This window comes from Branchiostoma lanceolatum, chromosome 17 (genome assembly GCF_035083965.1).
Source record: "Branchiostoma lanceolatum isolate klBraLanc5 chromosome 17, klBraLanc5.hap2, whole genome shotgun sequence".
In the NCBI taxonomy this organism is placed as follows: Eukaryota; Metazoa; Chordata; class Leptocardii; order Amphioxiformes; family Branchiostomatidae; genus Branchiostoma; species Branchiostoma lanceolatum.
Window position 1 is genome coordinate 18448756 of NC_089738.1, and position 14018 is coordinate 18462773.

Genomic DNA, 14018 nt, shown 5'->3' on the forward strand with positions numbered 1-14018 from the left:
GAGAATGTCACGGATTGCCATAACCCTCCTCTTCCAGTCCTCTCTGTCCTCCATTGCTCTTGGCAGATCTTCTGGTGTGCATCCTGCATCCTCACAGAGTTGCTGTATGTATGTCGTGTGAGGTCTGCCTACACTTGCATGTCCATGACACTCAGGCTAGGGAAGTCACACCTTTCTAAAGGGATTTTAGTGTGAGTGTAAAAGCCAAGCACACTGCACAAACAATTTACTATGTCTGTCAACAAATGTTGCTATTTTTCCATTCTATTTCTTTAAGAACAATTTCAAAACGGCCATGGGGGAAGGTCGATGGCAAGAATGGTCCCACAGATATCATATGAATGATTTGTGTCTTATAATGTCCACAGACTGCACACAATACTATACCATTAGGCTCGCCCCCGAGGCGTCGCCAAAAAGAGGAAAAGTTGCCTAACATGGCGAAGATGTCTGAGTGGTAGACGGATCGAGTGAGTTTATTGAGATACCCTTTAGCCCCTCTAGGGGGCTAATCTTCTCATATACATGTACATCATAAAATACATACATACACATAATTACATAATTACATATTTACATCCTACCTTGCTATGCCCCACCATTTCCAATTTCAATACAGTCATGTGTGGGGGATTGTAGGGAGATTTATAATTATACGAATGGCCCCACAAATATCACCGAAATAAAAAAGAACGACGTAACAAAAAGAGGAAAAGTTACCTATCATGGCGAAGATGTCTGAGTGGTAGGAGGATCCCTCCTTGCTGTGCCCCACCATGTCCTCCCGGTACAGCACCCGCGCCAGCGCCAGCCCGAAGTACGCGCCGAACGTGTGGACGAACATCGAACCGCCAACGTCAACAGCCTATGGGAACAATTAAGATTGCTAGTTAGTTATTCAGTTAAATAATTAGACAGCCAGCGCCATGGCCAGCGCACTCTAGCAACCTTGCCCAGTTGCTTGAGTAACTATTGTACATGTATTGGGTGTTTCATTTCCTGGATGCCTAACCTTCATTGATCAATGACGTATAATTGACGTATCAATGGCTCTACAGTTGTCGCAGACTTGTCTAGACCTCCTGTTCTAGAAGAGGGTCGCCAGCTTTGCGTCTTTGAGATCCTGTAGTGCGTGGCCTTTATGGTATACCTACTTTATCATAGCGACTCTGTCATACCCAGTCTTGTAATGAAAAAGTAGACAACTTAGCTCTATATCTAATAACCAGTTAGAATAGGTTCTGCAACATAATTAATGCCAATACGATCATAAAAATGACATCACCAATGCAACCATTTTGTCCTCACCTTGAAGAAGGTGAGTCCGACCCACTCGTTGATGGAGAAGAAGATAATCTCGACGAAGGCCATGATGATGAGCTGGATGTGGCTGACTTTCCCCAGCACCGCGCCCATGGAGATCAGCACAGCGGCCGCCGCGAAGTCTGACGTTAACAGGCTATTAGAAAGAGAACAATAACATCATTATCTTAGACTTTTCAATTGGCTCCAGGACTTTCCCCAGCACCGCGCCCATGGAGATCAGCACAGTGGCCGCCGCGAAGTCTGACGTCAGCAGGCTATCAGAAAGAGAACAATAACATCATTATCTTAGACTTTTCAATTGTCTCCAGGACTTTCCCCAGCACCGCGCCCATGGAGATCAGCACAGCGGCCGCCGCGAAGTCCGACGTCAACAGGCTATTAGAAAGAGAACAATAGCATCGCTATCTCAGACAATTCAATTGTTATAAGTGCTATACCTCAACCATCAAGTACCAGAGTTATCAACTCGGGACGAAGGTGTTGAAAAAGTTTGCCGCCGCGAAGTCTAACGTCAACAGGCTATAAAGAATGACATCATCATATTCTTCATCACCATTTCTACCATTACAAATTACATCACTGCCATTTCAATACCTGTAATTATTACACTTGATAAGTAATCAATGCATAACTCTCACCACAGTCATCATTAAGTTACAGTTACTTTCGTCACCTGTACATTTTGCGTCACTGCAATCGTCATAACACTATTGACATTGAATTTATTAATTGATAAAGTCATCTTACAACTTCAGAGAGAACCATGAACGTTGAATTCTCTACATTTCACTTATGATGGAATTTCTCCCTATTTTGGGATATTGAAGTGTTTTCTTCTCTTGTGTCTTTCTAAGTTTGTTTGCTCTTTCCCTAAGTTTCTACACGATCATATCCATCGTTGTCTTTATTGATGATGATAATCAAAAGGGTTCTCGTTATAACATTAGAACCCCCTCTTCAATGATTTTCAATAGTTTTAGAGCCCCCTCGCAATGCCTTCTATAGCTAAGGCATATTGCTCTTCCACACTTACGTAGTGATGTCCACGACGATTTTGCCGTGGTGTAGATGAAGGAATCCGCTCATGAGTGTGGCCCACTGCAGGACGAACGCCGCCACCAGGAAGTTGAACCCAACACTGCCGAACCCGTACTTCTTCAGAAACGTCATCAGGAAGCCGAAACCGATGAACATCATCACGTGAACATCCTGGAACACTGGGGAGGTACAGATGTGTAACATTAACATTCACTATCGTTACCTCAGTGAAAACGGAGGTATCGTAATCAGTTGCAATTTTGTACCTATAATATCTGTATAGCCAGTATAACCGCCCTTCGGCGTAACATACCAGCTTCGCAGGCAAGCGGTGCGTAAGCAGCTCGTTATATTACACTGAACGGCCCGTATACTTGGTGTGTTTGTTTGTTTGTTTGTTTGTCTTGGTGTGCGTCCGCAGTAATTTGAATATCACAGAGTGGCAGCATGTACATGTACGTATTGTGATAAAAAGATAGAAATGCATCAAATAAGTTTTCCTCTAATGTCTCTATAAACAATATTCTATTCCATCCTTTACTACAGACCAACAAAAACTTCCGTGTTTATACATTATCTTTTTGGGTGTGGAATGAGACAATGAAGTTATAAGCAAATCATCCCAGGGGCTGCCCGGGTGTGTCGTGCCTCTTGGCTTTGCCTCTGAAGTTCGAAAAAAAGAATACCAGGGTACTAGATTCCCTTGTCTACTTATCACTGTTAGCTAGACTAAAGTTTCACCAAAATAGCTGTCCTGAACATCCTGTGTTAGTGTGTATGTCCCCGCCTGCCCGCATAGTTAAGGCTGTGAGTGCCGTCTGCCCCGAGCAAAGTGGTGACATCTGTTTGGATGGCAGGTTGTCAACACCTGAGGAGTCTGAGGGCAGGCTTCACTACAAAAACAGCACGGTTCAGGAATGTGCAGGCAACCGTGCCAAGACGGTGTTAGCCAAGGTGACAACGCGTAATGAAGCTACTACAGAGGTACATAACAGTGGATTAACTTTACTAAAACGTTCTATAGAAACACAGATGATTCTGTCATGTCGATTTATTCCTTGCTTGCTTGATTAGGTCAAGCTGGAGTTTTGTCCTTGCAGACTTGAACACACGCGAAGGCCTCTCCAAACAGCTTTCTGCTTAAGACTTACACAGTTTGCTTGGTTAAGGCTCACTGAATCAAGAAATCGCAGATACCTCATACCTGCGACTTCTTGTTAATTTCGTGTTTTTTTATTCATTATTGTTAAATTCTAGCTAATTCTGTCTGTAGTAAGCATTTTCCAGCCAGCCGCTTCACTGAATGTGCTGTCAAGCGTGCCAAGATGGTGTGGGCCAAGGTGAGAACGCTTCATCCTTAAGGGCGCAACTTGGCTCTAGCACTTGCTCCTTAGAGACCTTTGATCTCCTTGTACCTGGAGAATGTCTCTGCCACCTGCTGTTTGTTCCTCCTACTCCTAGGCCTAGAGAACTGTTGTCACGGATTCCGCTCTTTGGTTCGTAGCACGCGACGTGCAGGTTTATTACTGGCCGCGGGGACTGTTTTGTTTTTAAGATTTTTAAGATTATCATTAAGGCTATTATTATCTAAATATATCTTTTTAATCTTTTATTAATAAAGAAAAGAATAGACAGGACACAGAGATGACGCACTCTTGCAAGTAGCTAATATCAAACATCACCTCTCAAAATAGAAATTACAGCTAACCAAGACATACACATTCCGTGGATCCGAAGGGCCCGGGTTCGATCCTAAGGGTCGACCCTCGAGCTCGGACATGTTGTAAGGGATTGCATTCGTCATTTCGGATGATGACGTAAAGCCGTAAAGCCGGCGGCCCCGTGTATGAGGGAGCTTCAGGCGTAAGCCTCAAGCGTCAAACCTCGTATGTAAAAGAACCCAACACACTTATCGAGAAGAGTAGGGGTGACCCGGTGTGCTTGGCAAAAAAACGCGAGCCGTGGCGAAGCCGCATTGCACTACCACTAGCTACTTGAAAAAGCATCATGCTTCACCTCAATTGAGGATGACTGCTTTACCTTTAAGACATATGCAGTAACAATAACAAGTAAATCAACGTGTTTTTTTTTGCTTGGGCAGATTGTAAACATTCGCCGAAAAGGCTTGTTTTCGTCAACGGTGGTTTGTTCGCTTTGTGAACAGGATAAGGAAAAAGGCAAGCTACGACCGGATTCTCCAAGCGACGTCGGGTGGTCGTAACCAGAACGAAATTCTGACATATTCTCCAATCAGATGAGAGATTCTGTTCTGTATCGCATCAGTAGAAAACAAAAGGTCAAACTTATGGCGTGATGCTTCAGACGAAACGGAAATCTTTTTCGATAGCTGATAATGTGACTTCGTCGCGGCTCGCATTTTCAACCAAGCACACCGGGTCACCCCTACTCTTCTCGATATGATAATAATAATAACTTTATTGCACAACAATTGTACAAGGTACAAAGTATGGCATCCACTGGTATATAGATAACATTCTATCAGGCTAATCAATCTATCTTATACAACATTATTTAGTAGCATGGGGTGACAATGGTATTTTACAATCATAATAGTGTGTAGGATAGAGCAGCGCTAGCATACAAAACGCCCCTAATTAAAAAGACTTGAAAAACAAGCTGGAACCACACATCTTAGTTCTGAGATGCACGCGTGAACTTTCACTGGCCGAAGACGCCCTCGGGGGGTGGATTTACACCTTCCTGCCATGTTATCTACCAGATCTTTTGTGCGACGAGTTGTTTTTCACACCTTTAGTTAGTGAAGTATAACGAGCTCCTGCCTGGCCCATTAAGGCCATGCTGATTTCATTATATGGATGACATCCTCTGGGAACATCAAAACTGATGCGGGCGTGCGAAAAAAAAAAAAATTAAAAAAAAAAAGTTGAATTCATCATGAAATCTACGTGGTCAGGAAGGTTGAAAAAATGACTAAACACAGAGAATTGTGCACAAAATACTAGTGATGGATTCTTCATATTTGGTCTTTCACATCTTCCTCTTTGATTTTGGCATTCTAGACATTAGTATCCGTTTTCCGAAATATATTGTTGCCATTTACGCCAAATTACGGCATACATTTGCTCATTTTGTAGCTGCTTTACGCGGTCTACAGTATGTTAGAAACTTTTATTTTATTTCACTAAATGGACGAAAATTGATGCGCGCGCGGATGTCATCCATATAATCAAATCAGCATGGCCTAACTGTGCTCAGTGAGCTGTAAACTGTCAGGGGTAATTAATATCGGGCGACAGGGCGGCGTTAGGAAGGACACCACCTTAAGTGACAGCTGGCAAGTTTGTGAACTTTACGTGACCCTTCGGAAGAGGGGAGTAGCCTGGTAAACAAGGTGCCACGTTTCAGGCTACCAGCACTTGCGCATGTCGTATTTTGTGATTTAAAGAATTCTTCCAGTTGCCAGTAGCTTGATACTTTGATTTGACTTTGACTTTATTAGAATTGCGGCGGTACAATATACGTGGGACACGGGCAGCTATTGCTTCTCACACATAAACAGTGCAGAACATTTAACCAGCTAATATTGATAATTTTTTTTCTATTACGTTTGTCCTACCTGGATGTCTAAGCTTCATCGACGCATTTTGTCATCTTATTTCTATGTACTGTTTGTCTGATTCCTGACCTGCAATGGCGGTTGCCGGAAAAGATGCAGAAACGACAAGAGAAAAGTGTAATACAGGCGCAGGTGGTTGGCCTATTGGCCTTCGCATTTGTTTTTTCGCATTCCTCGACTAAGAAGATGATTCTCTGTGACATGACGCCTGTTGGAGGCAAATCTTTGCTGTTCGTATCTTTCTGATAAATTGTGCATTTCGTAACCTCTGGACAAGCAGACGCACATTTATAGCCTGGGTGCCATCCTATTTCTACCGAGGGCTCCTAACACGCTACCCTAGGAGCCCCGGTAGAAATAGGATGGCACCCAGGCTAGCACAATGTGCATCTTAAATCTTCTGCTAGAATACCTACAAGATGATGTAGTGTAAAGAGACTGAGATTTAAAAAATGCTCACATAAGGTGTTGCTTGCGTACGTGAATTAAGATGCTAATAACAGGTGTGACAGTCCTTATGACGTATGGCACACCAGGTGTCAGCTGAGGTGTTTCTAGGAACCCCTGCGGAGTGTTCAACCAACTGGCAAGATTAACACAAGAAGACAATGACTTCTTCAAGAAAATATAAGACCGTGTACGTCTTCGGCTAGTTCCTGTACGTCATAATTTCGCTTTGTACATTAGTATGTATGTATCATTACATACGGGAAGGAGGTTCACTTCTGACGGGGTACTGTTTTTGAATGTGTATGTGTGTTTGCACCTATAGCTCAAGATCCTTTGGATGGATTTTGGTAAATGTATGTGGGTAGTTATTGAGCACTTAAAACATGGCGACTTTGGTTCCCCTAGCAGTATTGTCATGATTACTGACATCTGTGTTCGCTAGGGGGTTCACAAAAACTAAATTTGTCAGAGTATGAGATCTTTTGTTTTTTCTTATTTTTGTTTTGTTTCTTAATTCATTTGAAGCCCGCCTCACTACAAGGCCCAACAAACGCTGTCAATGTAAAGACAGGCGCAGTTATTGGCCGCTGCCCGCATGGTATGTAGCACTGGACACGGGGATTATCTGACTTTCCGCACAAATACAAACGGCTTGTTGACTCCACACCTCTGGGTTATTCGATAACAACTCAAGAGGTTTTGAAGGCGGGGCTGTTTTTACTACATCGAGGAAAAAGCATAGCCTGAGTTTTATCCTCATCTAGACAAAAATGTTGGCATCAAGCCTACTTTTCCTAGCTTAAGTGTCATCCTAGTTAGTTCCAGGGCTCCAGGGCTACTGAAGTTGAGGGGGGGGGGGGGCTGGAACTAACTAGGAAGACACTGACTCGGGCTAGAAAAAGCAGGCTTGATGCCAACATTTTTGCCCAGGTGTAAATAGTCTCAAATGAGCTAGACGTACGCACTTAATATGTGTAGTTTCTACAAAGAGTACTGATGGGGGTCCATAAAGATTTCCTTAATCCCAAACACTAAAAGACGACCTCGGAACTCATCAAGGATCATCACGCTAACAAAGAGGCACATAACAGGGGCTTAACTTTACAAAAACGTTCTTTAGAAACACAAATGATTCTTTCATGACGCCTTATTGCTTCGTTGCTTGATTAGGTCAAGCTGGAGATTTGTCCTTGCAGACTTGCACACACACGAAGGCTTCTCAAAACTGCTTTTGGCTCAAGACGTGTACAGTTTGCCCGGTAAAGGGGCTATCTTTAAACGCGGACCAAGCCAACCTTCCCATCCTGATAGTTCCCAGTTACACATTGTTTCGCCTAACATCCAGTCACTCTACAATATTCAACTACTGACACACACTAAGACAAACACACATGCTGAAAATAAATACATACGACACTGTGTATACGTGCAGACGTATGTTATATACTGAGAGTGGGTAGTGTCGGATATCTTTTATATACGTAGGAATATATCAAAGAATGTCTAGACTCTAGACGTTAGTAGTTAATTCTTCCAATGATTGTAAAAGCTCATGATCCCATACTATACACTCTTGTATCTGGTAGGTTAGCCTTTAGAAGTTATAGAACTGTAGTTTAAAAGTACCAGTAGATGCTGTACTTTGTACCTTGTACAATTGTTGAGCGATAAAGTTATATTTATATTCTTGGAAGAAGGACAGAACTTATGGAAGAACAAAGCTCCCTTGTCAATACTTCCACCAGGCTAGACATTCTTGTTCCCATCAAAACAGACCTACTGAGGCATGAGGTTAGGGGATCACATGAGGCAGTCGGGGGTGTCTAAGGGGATGATGTTACTGAGTGGATGATGTTCTTCATTGCTGCTCAGTGCGTTTGCAAAGTACATAAGCACAGGGGCGGGGCACTAACACTGCACAATCAAAACAGAGCGGTCACTGGACCCGCGGCACGTTGGCGACAACGCTGCGTCCTCGCTATTTGACAGAATTTCATCAACTTAATAATAAAAAAAATTGTTGTTGTCTTTTTAGTCATACTTTGCATGATATTCCCATCATAAAGTCAAGGGCAACACAAATCCAATTTAGGACGCAGCGATGCCGCCAGCGTGCCGCGGGTCCAGTGACATAATCACACAATAACACAGCTACATTTTACCTCTTCCGTTGGCCTTGTCATGTCATTATTTCAGCCAGGTCAGGTAAGCATCACTACATCACAAATGAAATAACTGATGTACAAGTTGAGTGGATTAGACAAAATATCAAAGGATGGCCATGTGTAAAAGGACGAATCTATTAATCTATTCTATGAATGCTGTTTACTGACGTTTAAACATCGGCCAAATATTAAATCATATGTTCCCTCGACCGAAATAATCCTATAAGGCAACAACAGTCCGTTGTAGAGTTTTTAGCTTCCCACAAAGCACTCAATTAACACAGGGAAGAGGGGATCAACTGTTCACGGGCATCTAAGGTAGGACGGTAAAGACCCAATATTGGAGCTGTGCACCTACATTGTAATTGCTGAATGCGGGTGCAACAGGATATTTGTGAGGGATAACGTATTCCAGATACTACTGTACAGTTGTATCTAAGTGACATTTAAGTTTCACACAAAATAATCAAACATTTCCTGTATCCCGTGTTGGAAAACTTATTTCAGATTCAAACTCTAATGAGAGCAATAAGGTTAGTGATAACATTTTGCTGACATTCTACTTGTGCAGCTATTTTTTTCTGTGCACCCAAACTTTAGGTCAGGCACACCAGTGCACCTATTCCATACAATCAATTTCGAGGCTTGAAAGGCCATGATACTACTGACAGAATGATGTGATTTACCCCTACTTTACTGTGAGTCATTACAGAAGAGGCGCCAGACTAGTACCGGGTCGCTAGCGATTTCCTTCGGTGGCCCAAGAACAGTCTGCCCGCCCGGTCTTAATCAACGCTCCGGTGAGTTGAGCCCGTGGGAGTGAACCGCGCCCCTTTTACTATTAGTAGGCTGGGCCGGTCAACTCCCCGGCTAGAAATCCCCCGGTGCGATAATTAGGGTTCTGCGGGCTGGGGTCTCTGTGCCGCCGAATGAACTGACTACAAGGTACCGGCTATTAAAAGGGAACCGGCTAAAAGGCCCGATAGTCTGGAACCCAGGGTAAGAAGAGGAGTCCAGGGCGGTTTTTACCGCTCCAGTCTGGCCTCGGCACAGCGGGATACGGGACACAGGTGAGCTATGACGTCAACATGGGTCGAGGCTGAAACATGTTGGCACGTTTCTTTTGGGGTCACCACGGTTTACTGTGCGTGCGCGAGTTGGTCACTTTGGGGAGTTCGAGTTGAGGTATTGACTTATTTGTTTGGCTGTAGCATATGGTTAACCTTCATTACAAACAGTAGGTTTGAGAGAAAAAATACGAATTAAACTTTTTCACAATGGATAGTTATATATTCAGGTTTGAACCATACAAGGACTTGGTGAGGTCAGCGTAGTGTTTCAAACAGCGGGAAAGCGTAGCAATCTTAAACTTTAGCTTTCTTCCCAACATTCACTTCAAGATATTGGATGTTCTAGCTAAGACCTGCGGTAGGACTGAGGGCGTGTCCCGTCTTTGCTCCGCGTCAAGGAATCTCTTTTGTTGACCGTTTTAAGGGCGAGGGTCTCCAGTCTTAGAAACACCGTGTCCCTTCTAATAACAATTCGCCGATAAGGCGTAACTTTTAGTCTGCCTGTTGTGTTCTCTCTCGCCAGTGGGCTGATGCATGGTATGTCAACTATGTCTCCAAGCCTGAAGTTTGTATATATGTTCTTAGAAAATCAATCTCAACTTCATGTCCAGGCTAGTCTGAAATGCTACATATGTGAAGTGAGAAAATGATAAATAAAAAAGCCACAACAACGTATTTTTAAAAAAGAAAGCTATGCTAAGAACATAGTTTCAGCGACTGATGAAAACAACACACTAATGAAGTAAGCGACACCTCCTCGCTTGATGATGTTTACCTTTCGTTTTGGTTGGCCACCTTTAGCCAGATAATGATCGCAGAAAAACGCTTCGCATTCCTACTCCAGGTTGAACGACAAGCAAACGCTAAGAGACACGAAACAGCCGGAGTCCGCAACATGTCAGGGTCACGGTGGGGTCAAGAAAACAGGAATAGTTGGTCAAACAGGTCCTGATACTGTCCAGGGGTGCCTTCCCTGGGTTGTAATAAACAGGAACTTGTCCCCTTATTGATTGACCAGATGACAAATTGCTTCGAGAGTTTGCACAAACATCTGTGCAGAATGTTACAACACACGTTTGCCATTTTGCTTGGCAGAAACGCAATGTTCTTAGTGAGGAACGAATGATGACGGAAAGTCAACAGGTGCCTCTAAACAGCATGCTCCTCCTAATTGCCAAGGAAGGATGAGACACTCACTCAAGTCAAAGTGACCCAGGCGTCTTCGCAAAGAGGTGCCCATCTACCGTTCTATAGCCCTTGGGCCACACATTTTGTGCAAGTCTACAGCAGGAGCTAGTCTGGTAGCTAGTAGTGTGTGTTTAGCAGCCATGCTCTTTCCCAAATGCTGGATGCTTCGCAGAGAAAGCAGTACATTGTTAAAGTCTTTTATATGACCCGGCCGGGATCGAACTCACGATCTACCATGGTGATGATGCAAAAGTATTCAAGAACTTAGAAGTCTTGATATAAACTTGACTTGACTTGACATATAAAATAAGAGGGAGGAGAAATCAACATGATACAGAGGCTTTTAATAAACTTGAGGACAAGTCGTTTGACTCTGATTTGAATGGGAAAATTCGCCATCGCTAACCTGGTCTTCCATTTCTGCCCTTTAGACACCGACGAAAGACAACGGATGCTGTCTGAGACGTGACTTTTTCGAAATTTTATCCAGTTGCTTGAGTAACTGTCATTTGACGTTCACCATCGCTACATCGCCATAAACATCGCTACATTGCCATAAATAAACAAATATCCACGGTAGCACTTATTGATTGTATAGTCGCGTGTTCAGGAGAATAGTTGACCTTCGAAGTAGTGCTTCAAGATGGGACAAACAGACGGAAGTTCATTCTGTGTATTTGCACAAAGCTCTCGGAGGTCGGTGACCCAAAGTTGCAGATATTTTTGGGGATATATTATCTACGTCGCAAAATGTTTGATATTCCTGAAAACTTAGTTCTATGACCGAAATACGCCTTTAAGCTTTGTGTACACTGGCTCAAAATTACGGAAATACGGTTAGGCTTAAGTTTGCAGTCATCGGAAGGTCGCGACCATTAAAACGAACAAAGTCCATTACTGACGGTAAACAAACTTATCGAACACTTTGTCGCCAGCACTGTAATTATAAAACAGTTACTGTCAACCGCACGGCGCCAAACCATCCATTATGAAGACGCTTTTCTAGTGCCATAATTTGTCACAGGATAATCATGACAACTGTATTTCCCGCATCTTTATACCAAGGACGTACGGATTACTGTACCCCATGTTCAAAACAAGTAGTAAATATCAGAGTAAACCTGACTGGGTTTGACACCTTTACGGGATGGGAACTGACCCGAATGGAGAGGGTTGTCAACGTACCTGTTTGATTAATGTCTCTGACCTTAAGAAATCATCATCTAGAATCCGATCCAACTATTCAAGAATGTTTTGAAGTGAGAGAAACTCAGACAACTGTGCCCTACATATGTCAAAGGCATATCAACGGAATATCAGAACAAAGGCCAGAAGTTTTGATATCTTTACAGCTTAACAAGTGACCCGAATGTGAGAGGTGTCACGTATCGGTTTAATTCACACCTCTGGCGTTTAGCAATTAAAGTCTAATGATGCGTTCACAACCCGATACAACAGGTATCAACAATGGCGTGAAACGATTGAATCTTGTCTACATGATGGTTACACGTTTGCGGAATTCCGAAGGCACGCCTTTTCAAGCAGGAGAGATGCAGAGGGGTTCCGTCTTAAGCAAACAGGCGTGGCATATTTTCTTAAGACGTTTGAGGTGCCTCAGAAGAGTTATAAGAAAAGTTATAAGATGAAAAAAAAATCACAAGACGAAAGGTCATGACGCCAGGGGGTGTCTACGTCATCAAAAGCGGGACATACGTGTGCACACACCTACAACCAGGCCTGAAATTAACAAAATTCTTTAACCTGACCACCTGTTCTTCAACCAGTGACAGAGAGCATTCCAGAACTCTCAAGACAGTTTTCTCTTAAAGCTTAGCGAGGAATTTTAAGGATTATGTGTTTATCAAGGAAAATCTCGAAGGACATGCCCCAATTCACGACGAAAATTAGGGCATACCAGCGTCCAATCTTTAGATTAACATGTGGTTGTATGATGTTAGAATCTACTCGTACTTTCTCGAGAGTACCTCATTTGAAGTTGTGTAGACGTCACTTTACTAACGCATGGTCTAATGTATATTTGCAGGTTGGAGTTGAATATTAATCACTATCAAAACAATAGGGAAATGTCATCACAACCATACAATGATGTTGGGGTTAGATCAGTGACATTTCAGACGTAAATGTCTTTACCAAAACTAAGATAAAACTAGTACTAAGATATATATATCATCTAGTCTATCAACAACTTCTATGTGAAGCAAGAAGTTAGACCAAACGCCTGGTGCGCTTTGGAGTTTGTAACTTTCCCTCCCCCACTACCATAAATGGTCTGTCCCTAAATACCACATAAGAGGTGTATGAGGGGTCTGTGGGGGGCGTGGCGGGGGCCTGACTCACATGGGTAGTAGGCCCTGACGACGTTGTTGTCGGGATCGGCGCCACCCTGGGCCGGTGTCAGGCTGTTCTTACTCGCGCTGGCGTTCGCCTCGTCATCATACACCACCAGGATCCCGAACAGCACGATGAAGACCACCTAGAACGGAAAGAAAATCCACACGAAAAGTTACCTTAGGTAAACAGTGGGAAAGGAATATCCACATATGTGTGTGTTTGTGTAGCCTCCGATGCAGACTCCTCCCGGGTGTTTTCTTTTTCAAGTTACAGTTTTTATACTATTACAATTTTTTTTTTTTATTGCTGGCCGGGAATAAGAAAAAAAACTGTGATAATATAAAAACTGTAACTTGAAAAAGAAAACATTCGGGCGGAGTCTGCATTGGAGGCTAAAGAAAAGTTACCTTAGGTAAACAGGTATAATGTTCCACCCTCACCATTCCCAACCGCTGGTTTTGCTTGGGTAACATTTCCCAGCCGGGATCCGGCCGGGCTGTTTGCGGAAACGAAAAATTAAAATGTATATCGATAAATATGCACAAGCTACGCTCTTGAATAATTTTTGGTACGTTTTGTGTCTTTTATATCATACTTTTTGTTCCCAAACACTGCCCGTCCGGGCCCCGGATTGAAAATGTGACCCAAGCATTTGTTACACTCCACACCCCACTCCCAACCCACAGTAGACTTCCCCTGAAAGGTAGCAAAATCTTTAACAAGATGAAGGTGGCCGCCTCAACAGAAAGAACAAAGAACAACAGTGGTAAAGGAATATCCTGTGAAAACACCTAGCCTCTACCAGGCCCCGCGGATGGCTAGCTGGGAAAA

General features: G+C 43.2%; 1 protein-coding gene across 6 annotated transcripts in view; it reads right to left on the reverse strand.

Moving 5' to 3' along the window:
- Nucleotides 1–14018, reverse strand: part of LOC136423480 (ammonium transporter Rh type A-like) — a 47263-nt gene that overhangs the window by 6632 nt on the left and 26613 nt on the right. For 5 of the 6 annotated variants that reach the window (XM_066411644.1, XM_066411642.1, XM_066411640.1 and 2 more), the window contains exons 3-6: nt 13194–13329; nt 2360–2543; nt 1309–1459; nt 717–865 (exon numbers count right to left, since the gene is read on the reverse strand). In XM_066411644.1, coding sequence (XP_066267741.1) covers nt 717–865; nt 1309–1459; nt 2360–2543; nt 13194–13329 — 620 coding nt within the window. The remainder of the gene's footprint in view (nt 1–716; nt 866–1308; nt 1460–2359; nt 2544–13193; nt 13330–14018) is intronic. The other variant, XM_066411645.1, reaches the window with a different exon arrangement.